Raw genomic sequence first — 20,728 nt, forward strand, 5'->3', positions numbered from 1 at the left:
AACACAATGTGGTGGGAAGAAGGAAGGGTGGGTGAGGGGGTTGGGAAAGGGCCTGCTCGCTCCCACCTTCTTGCTTGGGTCACCAACTGCCAGCAATGGCCTCCAGTGCCATCCATTTTCAGGGCTAGTTGACTGGGCAGGTGAGTTGTTACACACTCCTTAGCAAATAGGACTTCCACGGCCACCTCCCAGGTACTTCTAATGAAGGCATTTACACCCTTAGCTTCACTGGCGGTCAAATGACTCAGACGTTGACCAATCAGAGAATCACATTTCCAAATGATACGTTCAGGGATGGGCAAGTTACCCAATTATAATGGAGGAGCCATTCAAGGGCTCTGTGAAAGAGACTCTCTCTCTTCTGTCGTATTCAAACTGCTGAGAATGGAAGATCAAGAGTAGCTGCCATTTTGTGACCTCAGTAGGAGAGGATCTGTATGAGAGTCAAGGCAACATGGATCTATCTGAGACAAGTTAAGAGAAACCTGGTGGCATCGTCTGAGCCCCATGTATTAGGCTGTGCCTGAGGCCAGTTCTATCCCTAAATTTTTCTAAGTGAGCCAATTAAGTCTCTTGTGCTTAAACTTTTTTTCTTCCCAGTCCCTAGAAACAAAAATAGACCTGATAAATCCATAATCCATTCCTGTAGTTCCACCCATTTTTCAGGTTCAAGAATCAGTCTGACTCCTGAGCAGAGAAAATAGGTATTCAACAACCTAAGCTGATGTCTCACCATGAAGTCAGCCATGATGAAAGCTCTGACCCTATTCCTTGGTGGCAAATCATGTGTTTATCTATCAGTTCCACTCAGTAGGTCTCTGTCCTACCCTTCTTAGAGTTCCTAACGCCATCTAACTCTCAGAACCAGGGCCTGCAGCCAGACTTCCCTCAGATCAGGCTTTATCTAGAGTGTCTCCCCTCCTGGTAATTTAACTGTGCCTGACTAGACTGGGCCATTACTGGAGTGCTGAGCCGTGGGGCATCCCTGGGAGGCCGGCTGCTCCCCGCCCTTCAGCATTAGAAGTCTGCACGTGTACTTGGCCAGGCCTTACAGAACTGTTGGCGTCCCCTGAGGGAAACTCACACTGAGGGATTTCCAAAAGGCTGGTGCATGATCAGGTACGCCAATGTACTCTCTCACAGTGACAGTCTCTTCAGGTCAGACCCTTTCACACCACGAGGAAATCAGGAGCCAGATTACTAACCAGAATGTTCACTCATGGGCACAAGAGCAGATCAGAGCAAAGGAATATCTTGAGGGCTATTTCATCTAGGCCATGGTGAAACCTAACAGTCCCGCCCTACAGCCAAATCCCCATCTCTGGTGATTGGAACTTTCCTCTCCGTCAGGTTAAGTCTCCACCCACCCTTCACACCCCAGACAGTGCTGAGTAAATGTGCCAAAATAATGACCCCACACTGAGCATCCTCGTTTTGTTGACATACACTTCAGACATGTGGTGTTTAGGAAGGCTGACTGATTTGTCGATTTTCTCCGTTATCATCTTATTCTATGCCCGCTCCCTTGAGGTTACATTTAAGTTATACCTCAATTTGAACAGAGTATTTCCCAAACGCTTTAGTCTCACCTACCAATTTCTTGGGTTGCCCCAATCTCTCCATAGTGTGTAGATTTTTGCTAGTTTACCTTTTACATGACATATCTTTGTCCCTGTCATGGCTGCCAAAGCTCTAGTTCTGAGAGTGGAACACAATCACACAATTCTTCTCAGAGCTTTCCAACAAAGAATATCATGCCCCAGTTACTTTATCTTCTCTGTCTTTAGCCAAAACAACTTGCAGCTAGAGAAGTATACGCCTTCCATTGGAGGAAAATGTCTCTAAGCATATTTACCTGTAACTTTCTGAGAAACCACAGTGGTGGCATTGGAAGTACAGCTCAAGTGTTTCCTACTAATTGTGAACACAGACAGGCATAGTAAAAGATCAGTGAAAATCATATTCACAGCAACTAATGTTTTTAAACCTTGGGAATGAGCTAACCCTTGCCAGCAACAATGAAAGAACAGGCTGTCTTAACCAATTTGGTCATATTTTTCTTACAACAATTCTAGATGTCCTAGGGAAAAATAGTGGGCAGCTATTGAAGCCTTTGAAGTGTGGTTCCAAGTGAAAATTATTAAAAAATTTTTAAATGTATAATATCATTATTAAAAAACAAAACAAAACAAAACAAAACTTTAACACACTCAATTTTTCTGTTTTCCTCCCACATATGCCATCTGGAAATCTCTCAAATGACAAGAGAAGTGAAACATTAAGCAAACAGCAAATAGTTCATATAAACACCAAGGAATTGCCACCAAAGGCTCTCAATCTCTAAACAGCATCTAGACAGTTCCTAGTGTTTCAAGAGGCCATGGGCACTACTGACAGCAACAGGATATGAGTGAGGGGTTGGTAGGCCTAGGTGAGGCTGGGCAAACATGGGTCCTATGGACCTCCTTCCAATGGCTGAGCCTTGCTCTCAGGTGAAGCAAGGATTTGCTAATGCAGTAGATCTCAGGCCCCTGAAATTATTTTATCTGTATGATTATTTGGATCCCAGGAATGCTAATGGTATACATGCAGAGAAAGTCCCTGTGATTGCTCGTACAAATAAACCACTTTAACAGCAACTGTTAATGCCAGAGCTTATGCTAGATCTTGCCCCTCCATGCAGATGTGAGCATGATGGCATGTGTATCTTCTTACACACAATTCAATACTCAGTACTCAGGGAACAATTCAGTGAAGTACAGGGTAGCAATAAAGACTTGCTCATGGGGACAGTTATATCCAGCAGTAGAAGCAAAACAAGAGGGCTTTGTTCTACAGATGCCAAGAATTATATTTCTTGACTAGATTAGCACCAATTTGAGCTCTTGGTGGAGATTTTCCTTTGGAAAATGCACTTTGGGAAGGTTTCCCAGTGTTTTATAATTGAAAAGAATAAAGCTAAGTAAAAGAGATAGATATCTGAGGTGATAGCAACTAAAAAGCTCTTTGGTCTCAGGCCTTGAATTCAACTAAGAGCCGTAAAAGAGTAATCTCAAGAAATATTAAATGCCATATATTAAAATGGTTATTTTATTGTTTTTCATCCCCCATCATGGATCAGATAATCAAATTTTGGATTTATATATAAAATGCTTGGTTCTTAGCAGCATGGCTATATATAAAATCTAAATGGCATCCACCTAAGTTTTCCCAGTGTATTTTCTGACAGGCAACAAGGGAGTGGGTCTCAGGAACCTGGGGGGCAGGGGGGTGTCCCAATCTCCTCCCATTTCATGCCCCTGTCTTATGCGGCATTAAGTGAGGAACTGGTACTGGGGCCCACTCTGGGGTGAAGCACGGCTAGTACAAAAGCCAGAGGGCAGTCAGGTCTCCTGAGCTACTCATGTGTTCATTTGTCCATTAATTAATTCATTCAGCAAATATTATCTTGAGCACATACTATGTGCCATTCACTGTTCTAGGTGATGGGACCACATCAGTGAATAAAACTAAGCTTCTATTTTGGGCAGGGGGAGACAGGCAATGAACAATGGCTAAAATAAATAATTAAATGACAAAGTGCTGATGCTATTTTACAGTTTCCTGCAGACGATGATAATGATGACAATACCAACCAGAGCTAATCCTCATACAGCACTTCCTGTGTCTTAAATATTTTACGTCTATTTTTTAATGTCTATCCATCTAATCCTCACAACAAACTCATGAGGCAGCTACGCTTATCTGCATTTTATAGATGAGGAAATTAGGGCACAGAAAGATGAAATGCCCAAGATCACCCTGCCAGTAAATGGTAGAGCTGGGATTGCCTACTGAATAAACTTCTAGATGAACATGACCAGTCCTGCCTCTGAGAGCTGAAAAGGAAATGCTCTCAAAATTGCCCAAGGCATTTTGCATGCCAGCCAGGGACAGATTTTGAATCTTCATGCAGCATTAACTGGGGAAGAGGAAATAAGAAAACTGAAGTGTGGAATCAAGGTGAATGGACAGTGGGGGGGGTCCTTCTATAAAGAAGGAAAAACAGATACTTTCAGATTTTCCCACAGTGAATTTGGTGGCTATTTCAGTTCTTCCCTCCTCCCCTCTTTGGCTATCTCCCTCTTCAAATGATCATCAACAGTGTGAGAAGATGTGGAGGAAGAGATAAAAGGCAGAGCTTACTTGGCATTAGCTCTGCTAAGTGATTTGGTTGGTTGGGGAAGAGGCTGAAACCACTGTAACTTGTACTGAGGAGAAAACTAGGCATTGGCTCTCAACATCATGATGGTTGGTCGGTCAGTTCTCTAGAACTTCATTCTAGCCCATCAGTTATGTCAGTAATTACAACCCCTTTGAGGTGCATGTTTATTTTCTTCAACCCTCTTCAGGTTTGGATTTATCCTAGAATGTAATGTGCTTTGTGGAGGGGGAGAGGGGTATCTTCTCTTTCAGGATTTTTCTACAGGCAAAGAAATAAGCATTGGCCAACTCCATACAGAACCCTGGTCAGAGGAAGCTGTGGTTTGAAATAGGTACTTCCAGATAGTGGCTGGATCACAAATGGAGATTGCTTTTATAATAAAGTTGTTCTTCGTGAGCAGCAAGTATTGTTATGCCCATTTTACAGATGGCAGAACAGAGGCTTAGAGAGATGAAATAACCTGCCAATCTCTCACTGATACGAGACCAAGAGTATCTGATTCTAAGGCCCTCAAGCTCTAAAGCCTTTTGTTCTTCTACCTCTCAGCATCTCCTAAGGGAGTCAGAATTTCAGACTAGGAGGTGATCTGAGAGCTCACCTGATTCATCCTTCATTTTACAGATGTCTAAGGACACAGGGTGGGATGGCAGGATAGTATCACCCTCCACAAAAGAAACCAGAACTCACAAGTGCATGCCTCACACATGTACAGATTCTGTATTGAGGAAGGTATAGAAGGTGAATTCTGAAAATTTTAAAACTATTTTGAGGTAAATGTGGCAAGTTCATACAGTTAGGACCAAGAAAAGAAAGAAGTCAGTATAACCACTAATTATTAAAAGTAGAATAGGAATGGTCATCTGAAGTAGGTTTGAGTGTAGGTTGAAAAAGGAAATTTAGGGGAAAAAAAAGGTTTTTTCTTGTGTGTATGTGAACATATTTAGCTTCAAATGACAGTGAAGTGGCCAGAAAAAAAAAATGGCTAAGAATACGGGCAGAAGAACTGGTGGGCCCTTGCTTGATCAGGTAGTGTGAGGCTGGGATTGCTTATCTTGGGAGGTAAGGTGGGTGGAGAGGGAATCTTTGTGTGTGTGTAGCTAAAAATGTTAAGTGGTTGACTTTAAAGTTGACCTACTGTTTTATTTCACTGAAAAAACAAAACAGAATGTGAGTCATCTGGATTTCTACATGTTTCCCACAAGAACCTATTTTACAAGTAGGACAAAATCTTCTTTTCAATATTTACCGCAGGCCAAAATGTTCCCCTTAAAATCTGATTGAAAGCTAAATGCCAAAGCTGCAACCACAGCCTTGCCTTTGGTTCGTGGGAAATGACTTTCTGGGACCACACCCCTAGGGGTAGCCTTGACAAATTGCTGCACTTTGCTCTGAAAAAGGCAAGTTTACATTTAGGGCTTTCCATCTTCCATTATTACACCTTCTGCCTTCTCAGAGGGCACACAATGGATGCCCTGTGACCACACTGGCCCTACAGACTGGAATCGCCCACTTCTGTGACTTACTTGTCCCTCTCAACCAAGACGCCTAACCCTTAGCCCTTTTCTCTGTCCTTCCCCAAAATGTCAGTGCTTGTCCTCAGGGCCCTGCTCTCAACAATCTTACAAACTCATTCTCATTGATCAGCAGTGAGTTTCACGTTTTTATTTGCTCCCCACCATCCCCTTTTTAAAGTAGGAGACATAACGTCTTACCCAGAATGAAACAACCTTTTATGTTAGACTTTGGGGCATTTTGGAAGGGCAGCCTGCTTAGTTCTCTGATCTGGGTCTCATTTCAGAAATCTGGACTTTTGTACAATCTGTTTTGTCTACTTGGAATGTTCTCTCACTCCACTTTTCCTACCTGGTAAAATTCCCGATAATTGCCCATAACCCTTCCAAATTCGATCTCCATCCAGAAAGCCTTCCAGACTCTCTAGAACTGTACTAACACAGGAGCCGAGTGAACCTACTGAGCCCCTGAATTGTGACCAGTGCAAAGTAAGACATGCTAACACACACAATGGATTTATGAGACTTAGTATACAAAACAAGTAAAACATCTCATTAATTTTTACGCTGATTACATGTTGAAATAATAACATTTTGGATATATTGGGTTAAGGAAAATATAATATCAAATCAATTTCATCTGTTTTCACCTCTTTTTAATATGGCTATTAGAAAATTTTAAATTCCATATGTGGCTCATGTTTGCAGCTTGCATTGTATTTCTGTTGGACAGTGCTGCTGGAATCTAGACCAGTGGTTTTGAAATCACAGGGGGAGCTGGAGAATAGGGCTGATTTATGAGTTTCTGTCTGAATGTCTGTGGAGTGGCACTTTGGAGTGAAATAATCTAGGTTTCTGATGTATGTCAATAACATAGTCAAGAATAATCAACAAACTAGTGGTTGCCAGTGGAGGGGAGGAGGGGCGACATAGGGGTAGGGGAGTGGGATGTATAAACTATTGAGTGAAAGATAGGCTCAAGGATGTATTGTACAACACAGGGAATATAGCCAATATTTTGTAATAACTATAAATGGAGTGTAACCTTTAAAAATTGTATAAAAAATAAAATTTTAAAAGTAATAAATACTCAAGATAAAAATAAAAGAACAATCAATGAAGAAAAGGTGTGTTAGGTCTTTGTTGTTATATCCAACAGCATTAATCTTCCATTAATTTCGCTGAAATACCCATTTCCTCCCCTCCCATCTCTAACCCTGGGGACAAAGGAAAAATAATATGATAGTGTGTGTAGACTCTTTTGTTCAGTTGACCAGTCCCGGAACTGAGCAGACAAAATGCAATAAATATGCTCCAGTTAAACATAGACAACTGTGAGAAAAAACAGAAGAAAGGAAGCTAATATTAGCTGCTACACACAGTGCCAAACACTTTAACATAGCTGGAATTTCCTGACCTATGCTCAGTAGAACACTAGTTCTGAGGGATGTTCATAAACGTTGTGTTGGGGTAAGATGGGGAAGGAAGTTACATGGTCAAATCAGACTGCAAAATGCTGTTCTAAACAAAGTTAAACAGCTTTCTTTATTGCAGGACTTTTCAGAGCCTTTAATGTGCTATGAAACATTGTGACAGCTCAAAAGGGAAAAACTGAATTCAATGTTTCCCAACTTATTTGACCACAGAATTCTTTTTAAAGAAACAACTATCAACATTACTGGTTGGTAAAATTTGTCACAGACAATGTCACTTCATCTGCATTTTATAGGGAGGAGACTGTGGCTTAGAAGTTATGTGACTTGTCCAACGTTTTAATTTTACATAATTAGTTCGTGGCTGAGCCAAAATTCCAAATTCATGTTTATGCCAAAGGAAAGAACTTAAACATGGTCAGAACAGGCAAATATTATTATAATGGAAAATTCACAGTATAGAAATGTACTTAAAAATGACTTAGCCACTTCTCTCCACATATTCCAAGCTCACTGCCCCTCAACTCAGACTCCACCCCCTCTTTGGTCTCCTTGGATGAAAGAGGTCTCCTTTTCTGAATTTTCCAATATTCCTCATTTGGATCTGCACACACAGTGCTTTACTGTTAGCTTTTTATATGTACACGTCTTATCTCTCCAAATAGATTAGGGCTTGCTGTGGTGTTACTTTGAATTCCCCTCAGTGTGTCTTGCATACAGTAGGGGCTCAGTACAACCTTCTCAGTTTATTAATTACCAGCCTGCTCAGCTTAGCTATTGATGGTTTGTGGTGTCTTTTTACAGCATCTGAATGCTACAGAAACATTGGCTCATGGTTCAGAGACACCACGTGTTCACCTAAGCTGCCAAGCCGGTCTCAAATAGCATGATGCTGAACACTGACATACCTGTAAAATGCAACTCATGATATCAGACGCGATTTTTCCGTGGGGAGTGTCTTCGTCTTTCCCGGACGGTCTCAGGTTGTGTTCCAGGCAGGAGTCCCAGAGCCCCACAAGGGCCTTTGCGTGCTTTTCAATCGACTCTGTTTCTCTGATGGCTGTGGTGATTCGTGTGATACAGATTTCAACCACTGCTTGGTCATTGTTATTGGTTTGGTAATCCTGTTTGAAAGAAAACCTTCATGTTAAATAATACTCTGGAAAGTTATCCTTTGAAGGACCTACAAAATATGAACTCAGTCACTTAGCAAATGGGTGTGCCACACTGCAGCTAAAGGATGAGGTTGTAAAGCCCAATGCAATACCTTCTTCTTTGGAGATGAGTACTTTGTGGACTAGGCAGATTTGCAAACGTGCTAAAATGGAGGTTTGTACTATCACAGATACACAGACAGGGAGCAGAGAGAGCCCAAAGGAGCTTAATTATTCACTTGCACGTGGGTTCAAATTTCAGGCTATTTCACTTTCTAAGTTCATTAGAGGTCAGGGTTTACTTTTTGCTCTGACATTTCAGCAACTTTTGTGAAATGTTTCAAATTACTCTCCAATTTCCCCTCAGGAGTGTTCTCTCTCTTTCTGCACATAACAGAACTTATCATTTCATCTCTTCCTTTTCAATTCAAATAACTACCAAGTCCATTGTAGCTCTCCCCAACCAGATTTCCCTCCATTCCCCTATTTTAATTCTTCCTCAAATACCTAATGATCTTTATGGAGAGGTAATATGACCCTTCAAAAAATCTAAATGTGAAAAACAGGTCCAGCACTTTAACTTGGAAAATTGGCCTGTGAACTCTGTGTGGTGGATTGGCAAAACTGAACACAAAACAGAGCAGGGAAGAGCTTAGACTCTTACACCATCATGTGCCATTAGAGCCAGGAAGTGGTGGGGCTTTCCTGTCCAACTGCAAGCTCTAGCTTGATCTTTTTTCTACTCTTACAACTAATGTTGCAGTAAATATCTTATGCGTGAAGCCCTCTCCACGCTGTAGATTATGTATAGTCCAGATTCACCAGAAGTGGAAATTTCTGAGACAAAACTCAGGAACATTTTAAGGCTCATGATACATACTGCCAAACTATTTTCCAGAAAGGTCTTACTGATTTATACTCCCATCAGTTGGGTTAAAGCAAACTCTGCCCATTGTACCATTGCAAGAACAGAGTATTTTTAATTTTTGCTAATTTAATCAGTGAAAAACAGTATCTCATTGCTGTTTTCCTTGGAATTTCTTGATCAGAAGTAAGGTTGAATATTTTCACATGTTTATCTGTCATTTGTATTTCCTCCTTTGGGAATTGCCCACTGTATCTTATGTCTATTTTTCCTTAGATGACTTCATTTTTTTTTTTTTGGTCCTTCTTTGGTGAAATAATATCTTTTTCTATTAAGAATATTATGTCAACCTTTGGCATATTGGTTGTGAATATGTCCCCATGTTTCATTATTTTTAGTTGTTTTGCTGCTCTTATTGACATGCTAAGGTTTTAGATAGCCAAATCTATCAGTCTTTGGGGACTTTATTGTTTTTCCTTTTTTTAATTGGAAATTAAAGTTGGTTAAATTAGTTAGTTTTTTGAAAAGATAATACATGGACATGGTACAAAAATACAAAAGACACAAAGAAAGATTTACACTGAAAAGTTAGTCTCCCTTTCACCTCAGTTCCCTTCCCTGGGGAAACCATGTTCACCAATTTCTCACGTATTTGACAGATGTACTCTATGCTCATACAAATCTCCATCTACATGCACTCCTTCCTTCCTTCCTTCCTTCCTTCCTTCCTCCCTCTCTCCCTTCCTTCTTCCCTCCCTTCCTTTCTTTGTGATTCCTTTAATAGCTTTTTATTAACTTCATGTTTTCTTTATTCAAAGGTTTAATAAAAATTTACCTGGAGACTTCCCTGGTGGTCCAGTGGCCAGGACTCCACACTCCCAATGCAGGGGGCCCAGGTTTGATCCCTGGTCAGCGAACTAGATCTCACATGCCACAACTAAGAGTTCACATGCTGCCAACTAAAAGATCCCGCACGCGGTAACGAAAATCCTGCATGCCACAACTAAGATCCGGCACAGCCAAATAAATAAATAAATATTAAAAAAAAAAATTTACCTGTATTTTTTCTACCTTTAAAAAAAACACCTCAACAACATTTAATGTTTAGTATTTTAGAAATTAATCTTTTAACCATTCACTTAGCTCTTGAGTCTATCTGGCATTTATGGAAGTAAGTAAAGATGTACATTTTCTACGAATTAGCTCATCTAATTTTCCCATCATTATTTACTGAATAATTCATTTCCTAGTTATTGTTTTATGTGTATATCAGGTTCTAATTCAGGGCTGCCTTTTCTGCTTACTTATTCAATTTTTTTTTTTTTTTTTTGTCCCTCGTAAGTATTTACTGTCATAGGCTTGCTCCATTAAAGCCACAGCAGTGCTACCTACACACAATCCTTGCCACACAGTCCCCACTGGTGGGTTCCAGTCCGTGGTCTCCCGGAGCTGAGGCCTGGCCATGCCACCAGAGGCCTCAGGATCAGCCAGTCTTGCCTGGTTCTCTGTTCATGCCAGCAGCTCCCCACCCCTACCTGGGGTGCCCCCGCCAGGTAGCTGGAGGGCCGGTGGGAGGAATGCAGGCCGACTTCTGGCCTCTCCCCGCCGGAGGGGAGCCCTGGGGGGCTGGAGCCGGCTCTCCCGGCTCCTCTGTGGCTGCCTTGCTCCTGGGCTGCACTGTAGGCTCCTGCCTGAGCCGGGAAAGCGAGGGCAGGCCACCCCACCGGGTCCTTCCCTGTCCCGACAGAAGGTGCTGAGCGTCCAGCCCGGTGCAGAAGGCACCATTCTGCCTCCCTTCTGGGAACAAGCGCCCTTCTGCCCCCGCTGCCAGGAAGCCACTTTAGGGAAAGATGGTCTACCTTCTGGGCCTTAGAGTTCGTTTCCTGCCTCTGGTTGTGCCCCGCGTAAATGCAGCACCTGCCACTCCTCAGGCCTTGCTGAAGAGTCCCGGGTGCCGTGTGCAGGTGACCGGGTGGCCCTGAGGCGAGGGGAGTTCACCTGCAGCCACCTGCAAGCTAGCAGCCGGCGGTGCAAGACGCGCCTCAGCTGGCCTTAGAGTTCGGGCTCGGGAACCACCTGTGAACCCTGCTCTGCGTCCGCCTCCTGTAATGGCCGTTCGACTCTCCCAGGCATAATGTGAATCAATGAAGTTGCACTCGGAGGGCCCCCAAAAGCAAATTTCACAACACTGTGTGGCCATTTCCAGGACTAGAAAGAATTCAGCGGTGCTCTTGGGGCCGTTGTGGCCGAGGCCCAAGAGGCAGAGGTCACGTGTGCTGTACGTCACCTCACACACTTACCTGATGACCACAGGTGCGGGGAGGCCTTCCACATTCCGGTTGAACTGAAGGAAAATGAGGACACAGGTCGAGGCCAGGACGGCTGCCCACGTGCCGGTCTCTCTGCTCCCCACATGCCTCATCCCAGCCCTCCAGGGACCAGAAAGGTCATTGTAGGCCCCTCACTACTTGCCAAGCATAGCAGCCTCAGGAGGTCAGTAATCGTCATTCTTGTGTTTTTCCGATGAGACAGGCCTGGTGGTGAGTGGGGAGCTGAGCCAGAGAGCAGGGCTTCCTTCTAGAATCCCATTTATTTTGGCATCTGGCAGGTCAGGTCCCTCTCCAGGAGGATTCTGAGTTTGGCAGAGGCCGGAGCTCTGACGGGCAGCCCCTCGCTCAGGCCATGCTGCGGCTCAGCTGCATGGCAAAGTCCTGCGCATGCTCCTGCGGAGTCCGGCGGGCATCCGCCTGGGCCCTCTTCTCCCGCGCCGCCCCTGCTGCGGGCTTGGTCAGCCTCCACTGCCGCCGCTTGCAGGCCTGCAGCTGGCGCTGGGCCTTGTCCAGGGCGTCAGGTGCGGCCTCAGCCCGCCGCTTCCAGAGCAGGCCGCTGCCCACCCGGTCGCTGGGCTCGTTCTGGATGGAGGCTCCGGCGGGTGGCGGGAGGCGCAGCATGCAAGCCGAGGGTGAGGCGGGCCTCGGCTCCAGAGGCGACGGCTGCCGGTTCCCGCTTGGGTGACGGCTGAGTGCTGCAGCCCGCTCCATCTGCCTGGGCACCCAGGGGCCCCAAGAGGTCTGAGAAGGCGCTGCTGAGGCCAGCCTCCAGCCTCTCAGTGGGGGAGGCGGGCAAAGCGGCAGGAGCTGAGGCCTCTTCCGCCGGAAAGCAGGTGACGTCAGGAGGTGGAGGCGGAGAAGTTGGCATTGCGGGCCCTCGGCCCTCAGCGCAGCGCTTCCTGCATCGCCGGAGCTGGCTGACTTCAGGAGGTCCAGGTGGGTAACTGTGCCCCTGGGTCCTGGGCGCAACTTGGAGAAGGACTCAGATATTGTGGGAACTGCTCCCTCCTTCAGCCTGTGATACCCACTGATTCCCACCAGTTCAAAGCAGTTCTCCTCAAAGTGTTTGAAGCAGAAGTAGATGTACTCGGATGCCGGGTCCCACAGGCCCTGGCCACTGGGGTCCAGCCACTGGCAGTTGGCCAGCCACAAGCCTCGCCTCTGGTTGTCTTTCTTGGGAAGCCTGTGGAAGGAGATGCCACGGTTGCGCGTCTCGCACGTGTCCCGCGTGCATCTCCCAGCACGGAGCAGTGACGGGACGTGGTCTCACCGTTGCTGCACCGAAGTCCGGCGAGGTGTGATACCGAGCCGTTTAGCTCGTCTTCTTTTTTAAAAAAATTTATTTATTTTATTTACTTTACTTTTGGCTGCGTTGGGTCTTCGTTGCTGCGGGCAGGCGTTCTCTGGTTGCCGCGAGCGGGGGCTACTCTTTGTTGCGGTGCGCGGGCTTCTCATTGCAGTGGCTTCTCTTGTTGCGGAGCGTGGGCTCTAGGTGCGTGGGCTTCAGTAGTTGTGGCACGTGGGCTCAGTAGTTGTGGTGCACAGGCTTAGTTGTTCCCCAGCATGTGGGATCGTCCCGGACCTAGGGCTCGAACCCGTGTCCCCTGCATTGGCAGGCAGATTCTTAACCACTGTGCCACCAGGGAAGCCCTCAAGTCTTCTTAATTGTAATATTTTTTCTGATCATTCTCTTGGGTTTACTAGAAAGATTTCTGTGTTGTATCTGTACCTTTTATATACCTCATGGCTTATTGTGTCAGCTAGAATTTCCTAAGCTATTTCACATAAAAAGGATAAAAGAAAGAATGCGGTTTAGTTTCTGGTTTTAGTTCCTGATTTTTGATATATACAATTTTATGGCCAAAAGCAAGAAAATACTGTAAGTGTTTTAAATCATATAGATGCACCACTTTCTATTTTGAAAGTTTAAATATTTGTTTTAATTTTTTTCATGTCCTCTCAGCATCTATAGAGGTAACCAAGCATTTTTTCCGTACCTGGCTTATGGATGTGAAGTGTTACGTTATCATATAGTATGAAATTTCCAGATATTAATCCATCACCATATTCCTAGAATGAACACCACTTGGTTTGGTGGACTGTTTATTATATTTTCTTTTACCTTTCTCCTTTGTTGGTGAGTGTATTTTTTATTTTAATGCAGCAGAATTATTACTTGTGACAGAACCTATACAGCAAATAGGTACTTATAGAGCCAAGTCATAGAGAAAAAATGGAATATTATAGGGCAAATAAGTGATGCTGACTTTTCCAAAAATCTCTGCAGCAACAGAAAAACCAAAACCATTCTTAGGGGAGAAAAATAACAGAGAACACCCTTAGGCTAAAATCACTGTCTTTGGCCATAACTGTTCTTGTAAAAAGCAGTTATTTTAATGGCATCATCTTCAAATATGAAGCAGCATCATATTGGTTACTTTATATAATAAAGGGAATATACATAAAATCAGATGAAACAGAACCAATACCATAGACAGAAGGAAGCCTGTATTCCAACTGTAAATGCTAAGATGGTTAATATGATTGCTCCATAACATTTTCTGTAAGCTCTCTGGACTCCAAGAAGAGGAGGAAATTGTGTACTACAGTGCTTCCGGAACATATAATCATACCTGGTACATAGTTGATGCTCAGTAAAGGTTCACTGTTTTTTTTTTTTTAAATTAATTAATTAATTTATTTTTGGCTGTTTTGGGTCTTCGTTTCTGTGCGAGGGCCTTTCTAGTTGTGGCGAGCGGGGGCCACTCTTAATCGCGGTGCGCGGGCCTCTCACTGTCGCGGCCTCTCTTGTTGCGGAGCACAGGCTCCAGACGCGCAGGCTCAGTAGTTGTGGCGCACGGGCCCAGCTGTTCCGCGGCATGTGGGATCTTCCCAGACCAGGGCTCGAACCCATGTCCCCTGCATTAGCAGGCAGACTCTCAACCACTGTGCCACCAGGGAAGCCCCTGGTTCATTGGTTTTATTCATTCATTTATTTATTTATTTAATTTATAAAAAATTGAAGTATAGTTGATATATATATCACAATATACAATATTATGTTAGTTTAAGGTGTGTTAGTTTCAGGTGTACAGCATAGTGGTTCAGTATTTCTGCAGATTATGTTCCATTATAGGTTATTATAAGATAATGGGTATAATGCTATATAGTAAATCCTTGTTGCTTATCTGTTTTATATATAGTGATTTATATCTGTTAATCCCATACCCCTGATTTGTCCCTCCCTTCTTCCCTCTCCCCTTTGATATCCACAAGTTTGTTTTCTATGTCTGTGAGTCTGTTTCTGTCTTGTATACATTCATTTGTTTTATTTTTTTAGATTCCACATATAAGTGATATCATATAGTATTTGTATTTCTCTGACTTATTTCACTAAGCATAATATTCTCATTGGTTTTAATTGAATAGGAAAGAAGATTTTGTTGGCACTAATTTTCAAAATTTATGTGAAAAAATATATTTATGAATCTTAATTTAAAATTTAATTTAAAAAATAGGAAATAAGAAAAAAGTCTCCCTTTTCCCCTACTCATTACCCTCCCACAAAGAACCAAGTTATTACTTTCTTGTGTATCCTTCCAAAGATTTTATATACATATTCAAGCAAATGTACATATGTACGTAGAGAAATATATGATACACATACATACATACACATATATACTCCCCCACTCCTTATTTTACAAACAAATGGTAGCATAATGGACATACACATCTGCATCTTGCTTTCTCACTTCATACTGAATCTTGGAGATCTTTTCAAACTAACATATGAAGAGTTTCGCCATTCACGTTTATGGTAGGATAGTATTCCAATGTAAGGAGGTACCATAGTGTATTTAATTTGCCTCTTATTGATGAACATTTAGGCAGTTTCCAGTCTTTGGAATTATGAAGAATGTTGCATTGTCTAACCTCATATGCAAGTTACTTCACACTTACAGGAGCATGTGCATAGAACAAATTCCTATAAGTGGAAGTAGATTGGTGTCTCTCCATTACTCTTCTGTTTTATATTTTTTCTTGGTTGTTATTATCACTACTGTGACTACTACTACTGCTACACAGACGAGCTATAGAATCAGCTTGTCTAGTTCAGAAAGAAAATTTCTGATGGTGTTTTTATTAAAATATTTCGATTAATTTAGGGATAACTGACATATTTATGATACTGAGTTTCCTACATAGCATGCCTCTCTACTTTTCAAGTCCACTTTTGTGTCCCTCAGAAAGATTTTAAAGATTTCTTAATCTAGAGTATGCACATTTATTCATGCAGATTATTTATATATCTAGATACTTTATCTTTCTGTTGACATTCTAAATTGGTTCTTCTTGGTGACTATTTCCACTAACTGGTTATTGTTATATAAAATCTACCAATTTCTGAACACTAATTTAATGCCCTACCAGTTCACTGAATTCTTTTAATGTTAGAGTGTTTTCAGTTGATCCTCTTGAATTTCCAGATATGTTCTCATGTTATTTGCAAAAGATGGTAATTTTACCTCCTCCTTTTTAAACTTTTTGCTAATTTTATCTTCTTATTAATTGTTTTGGCTAGAATCTCTAGAAAAATGTAAAATAATTACATTATACTAGAAAGTCTTGTACAGTTCCTAACTTTAATGAAAATACTCCTAGAATTTCTCTAGTAAGCATTATGCTGTTTTTTTATAATGTTAAGATATATTTTATAATGTTAAGAAAGTACCAATCTATTCCTATTCTATTGAATTTATCTTTTAATCAAGAATGGATAATGAATTTCATTAAATGCCTTTTTAGAATTTATAGATATATTATTTTTGCCCTTAGATCTATTAATATGATAAATTATAGACACAAATTTCCTAATGTCAGTTATCTTTGCATTCCTGGAATATATCCCATTGCATCCTGGGAAATTAATTTTTTAATGTGCTACTGGGTTTGGTTTATTAATATTTTATTTAATAATTTTGCATCAATATTTGAGGGTTTTGTCTTTATCTTTGTCAGGTTTCATACCAACTTTGTGACAATTTCATGAAAAGATTTTGGAAGATCTTTCTTATAGCCTTACTTAAATTTTTTTTACTTTCAGGTATTATGGCCCAAGAGAAGTGAATTAAAATTTCCTACAACTAATGTATCTTATCTTTTTTTCCTGATATCTCCTAAAGTTTTCATTTTATGAATATTGTTGCTATATAATTTGATGCATAGACATTCTTAATCTTTATAACTTGTGAACCAAATCCTTTGTCATAAAAATTGTCTTTCTTTGTCTCATTTAATGTTTTTGGCATACGTTTTTCCTTGTCTGATATAAAGATCATGAGTTCTTTCTTTTGGTTTGCATTTTCCTAACATCATTTGCTTATTTTATCCTTATTTTTAACATTTCTTTTACATACTTTTACATTGATTTACATCAAATGAATGGCTGTTAATATAACTTTGTATAAAACAATTTAGTAGTCATTATTCAGTGCTTCTTAATAGCTGAAGATATGCCTAGTATATAGGTTATACAAAAATAAGAAGGTAGTACTTGATCATCATATAATTCCAAATCATTCTGTCTTAAACAGCACTTTTTAAAAATTAATTTTTATTGGAGTATAGTTGATTTACAATGTTGTGTTAGTTTCTGCTGTACAGCAAAGTGAATCAGTTATACATATACATATATCCACTCTTTTTTAAACATAGTGGGGTTACATGCAGAGTTCACAGATCTTCATTTGAGAACAGAGGGCCCTGCTTTAGCAGATATGCAGACAAACTGCTTCTCAGAACTTTCAGCAAAGAGGATTAATTTTGACTCAGTGTTGACTTTCTTTCTCAAAGTGTCATTTCATGTGCTTTATTTGGTAACTTAGCATGGTACAAAAAAATAATAATAAACTCATATTAGGTTTGAATATGTGGTATATGGTTTTGCTGTAAACATCAAAAGGATTTGCTTTAATTTGAATTAATTTTAATATGTACTTTAATCAAGTAAATTATTGTTTTTCATCTTTTTATTTTTACATTTTCTAAATCATTTTATTTAATATATGTCTCTTATTTGTTAGCTTTTGCCTTGTGATCCTATCTAAAAGTCTTTTTCTTATAACAGACAAGTTTGACCATTTAGATGAAATGATACGATAGATATATTTGATCTTAATATGTCATATTATTTTGTACTATGATTTTGTTTTTTCTTAACTTTTGGAGTTCAGTTATTTTGCTAGGAAGTGACACATCTTGGATTAGACACAAACAAAGCCAGAAGGCACAAATAAGCTGTATGAACAGGTAACCTAGACTCCTGTGTCATCTACTACTATAGAAATGACACCTCCAGGACACAGTCATATGGGAGGTTCCCTTATGATCTGCTGACAGAGTAGGAAAACATCTGAACTTGGACTACTGATGGTTAGCTCAGTATGTGGACGGAAGTCAAAATTTAACTGTTGTTACAGTGTAGACCTACTTAGAAGTAGACCTTGAATGACAACAATAAGAGAAAATTCTCCTAATGGACAGAACTTCAGGCTGTGCACTTGGTCCTTAACTTTGTATGGAAAAAGGAATGTACAGGTAAGAGCTAAGAATCATGAGTGGTGGCAGATGGCTTGGCTGAATGGCCAAGGGCCTGGAAGAAGGAAGATTGAGAGATCAGAGATAAGGAACTCTGAGTAAGAAACATGTGGTTCGATACATGGAATTTGGCACAAAGTGTAGATATCTTTTTTATCCCATTTTAATGCCCATGAGAGCATTAACCACAGAAGAGGCACTAAAAAAACAAGTGGATAGAATGGCTTAGATGACATCAGCTTTATCATAGCCACTACAGTGTGATCCAGTGGGTGCATGAATGGAGTAGCATTGGGATATAAGCTAGGCATCACCCACCAGCATAAGCTCCTATTCACCAAGGTTGATCTTGTTATTATTGTCATTGCCTAAGTGTGCAATCTGCTGGCAACAGAGGTCAATGCTGAGCCCCCAAAATGGCACTGTCCCTCAAGGAAACCAATCAATCATTTGATGGCAGTTTTTTTACTTTAGGTCTTTCCACTCTGGAAAAGACATCAATACCTATTGAATAGATGTAATCAGAGTTTGAGTTTGCCTTGCCTGCCCCCAGGTCTTAAGCCTCAACTACTGTTTAAGGGGTCACAGAGTATGTGATCTGCTGACACAGGATCCCACAAAACATTGTATCTGACCAAAGAACCACTTTACAGCAAGGAGGTTCAGCAGTCGGCACATGATCATGGGATTCTATCACTTGTTCTTATCACATACCACCTGAAACTGCTGGACTAATAGATCAATAGAATAGGCTTTTGAAGGAGCAACTCAGCCAAATACTCTATATGAATGGGCCACCATTCTCCAATAAGCAATATATATACATACATACATGCTAAAATAATGACCATTGCATGGTGTTGAATTCACTATGGGTAGAATACACGAGCCTGGGAACCCAGTCACTCCAGGTTCCCGAGTCAAGAGACCAGCAGAAAACAAAAAGAGCTGCCATCCTGGCAAGGGTAATTGGCCACAGCATTAGGAGGAGGTTGGGCTGCTGTTACACAGTGGGGCATCTGTAGGCACTCCCTTGCCCAATTTTGATGTAAATGGACAATGGAGTAGTCGCAGCCTAAGAAGGGCATGGAGACCAGGGTCTCAGATCCCTCAGGAAAAAGCATCTGAGTCACCCAACTAAGAAGCAACTTAAATCAGCAGAGGTGCTAGCTGAAGGTGAGGAGAATCTAGACTAGGTGGTAGAGGAGGAAGACTGTATCAGCTTTCTTGTTGCTGCTGTAATGAATTATCACATATTTAGAGGCTCAAGAATTTGTGTTGACAAATTAATTTTCTTACAGTTCTGGAGGTAAAAAGTTGAAAATGAATCTCATTGGGCTAAAGCACGGATAGTTCATCTGGAGGCTCTGAGGGGAGAATCCAATGCATTTTCTTTTCTAGCTTCTACAAGTTATGTGCATTCCTTGACTCATGGCTTCCATGAGCCTCCATCTTCAAAGTACATCACTCCAACCTCACTTCCATCATTCCATCTCCTTCTTCTGCCTCTGACTTTCTTGCCTGCCTACTGCAAGGATCCTTGTGATTATACCAAGCCCACCCAGATAATAGAGAACAATCTCCCCATGTCAAGATCCTGACCTATATTACATCTGAAAAATCCCTTTTGCCATGTAAGATAAAATCCATAGGTTCTGGAGTTTAAGATGTGGACATCTTTGGGGAACCATTATTCAGCCTACCACTGAGACGATGAGTACCAGTTGCAGCACTGATACCAGCTGGAGTGGTAGAGATCAATCAGCATCTCCGAGAAGCTGTTTCCGTATGGGAAGAAATTATTACATAAAGCAAATAGATTCACATGGTGCCAGGGATAGACTGTGGTGGAGACTATGCTACACTGCCAAATCCCCTGCCAGGAAAAAGACACTCATTTTCTCAGCTGGTTCATAGCCAAGTCTGCCTGCCAAAACTGTCCTTGGTCAAAGGAAATGGCCTCACCCAAGATTTTGTTTCTCTCTTGGAGCAGTCATTTTAAATTGGGTCCCTGGAACCCAGTTACCACAGAACTTATATAGATGACATTGAGAAATGTAGTAAACCATGCCTAAACAATCATTTAACAACAAATAGCAAAGAGATTTTCATTTGAATGAAACAAGCCTCAGTAAAAGTTGAAGGTGCAAATCAATGAAAGCACATGGCATATATATGTGTCTTGGTTCATGAACACAAAGGTTCAATAACTTCCATGCTAAGAGAGTACTGAATTATTAGGAAATTTTGAAAAACGTGCCTTGGAATGAGGCTGGAGTGAACAGAATAGTGTCAGTGAGGTTGTTGACCCAAAGGCATATATTCGAAGATTTCTAACTAGCAAAGTTGAGCAGCTGTCTATAAGGATAAATCACTTCACAGTGGTCGTAAATTCAGCTGATATGTTAATATATTAGGTATAGGTGTGTCAGTTAGGAACCTTCTTATTACTGTGAACCTCTTGAAGCTAATAATTTCTTATTTCATACCACTTCACTAAAAATAAAGAGATTTTTCAACTGGAAATTTTATATATTCAAATTCCTATGTATGACATGAAGAAAAATTTATTCTCTAAAAAGGAGATTTCCTCCAGTAAAGGGAAAAACCTGAATTAGTAGTTAACTGCTT

The 20,728-nt window shown here is 41.3% G+C and overlaps 1 protein-coding gene and 1 pseudogene across 7 annotated transcripts in view; both read right to left on the reverse strand.

Moving 5' to 3' along the window:
- The window catches only part of VEPH1 (ventricular zone expressed PH domain containing 1), a 292,646-nt gene that overhangs the window by 250,412 nt on the left and 21,506 nt on the right, over positions 1 to 20,728 (reverse strand). For all 7 annotated transcript variants that reach the window (XM_036850356.1, XM_036850354.1, XM_036850355.1 and 4 more), the window contains exon 3: positions 8,057 to 8,272. In XM_036850356.1, coding sequence (XP_036706251.1) covers positions 8,057 to 8,272 — 216 coding nt within the window. The remainder of the gene's footprint in view (positions 1 to 8,056; positions 8,273 to 20,728) is intronic.
- Positions 11,843 to 13,242, reverse strand: LOC118894458 (annotated as a pseudogene).

This window comes from Balaenoptera musculus, chromosome 4 (assembly GCF_009873245.2).
Source record: "Balaenoptera musculus isolate JJ_BM4_2016_0621 chromosome 4, mBalMus1.pri.v3, whole genome shotgun sequence".
Classification (NCBI taxonomy): Eukaryota; Metazoa; Chordata; class Mammalia; order Artiodactyla; family Balaenopteridae; genus Balaenoptera; species Balaenoptera musculus.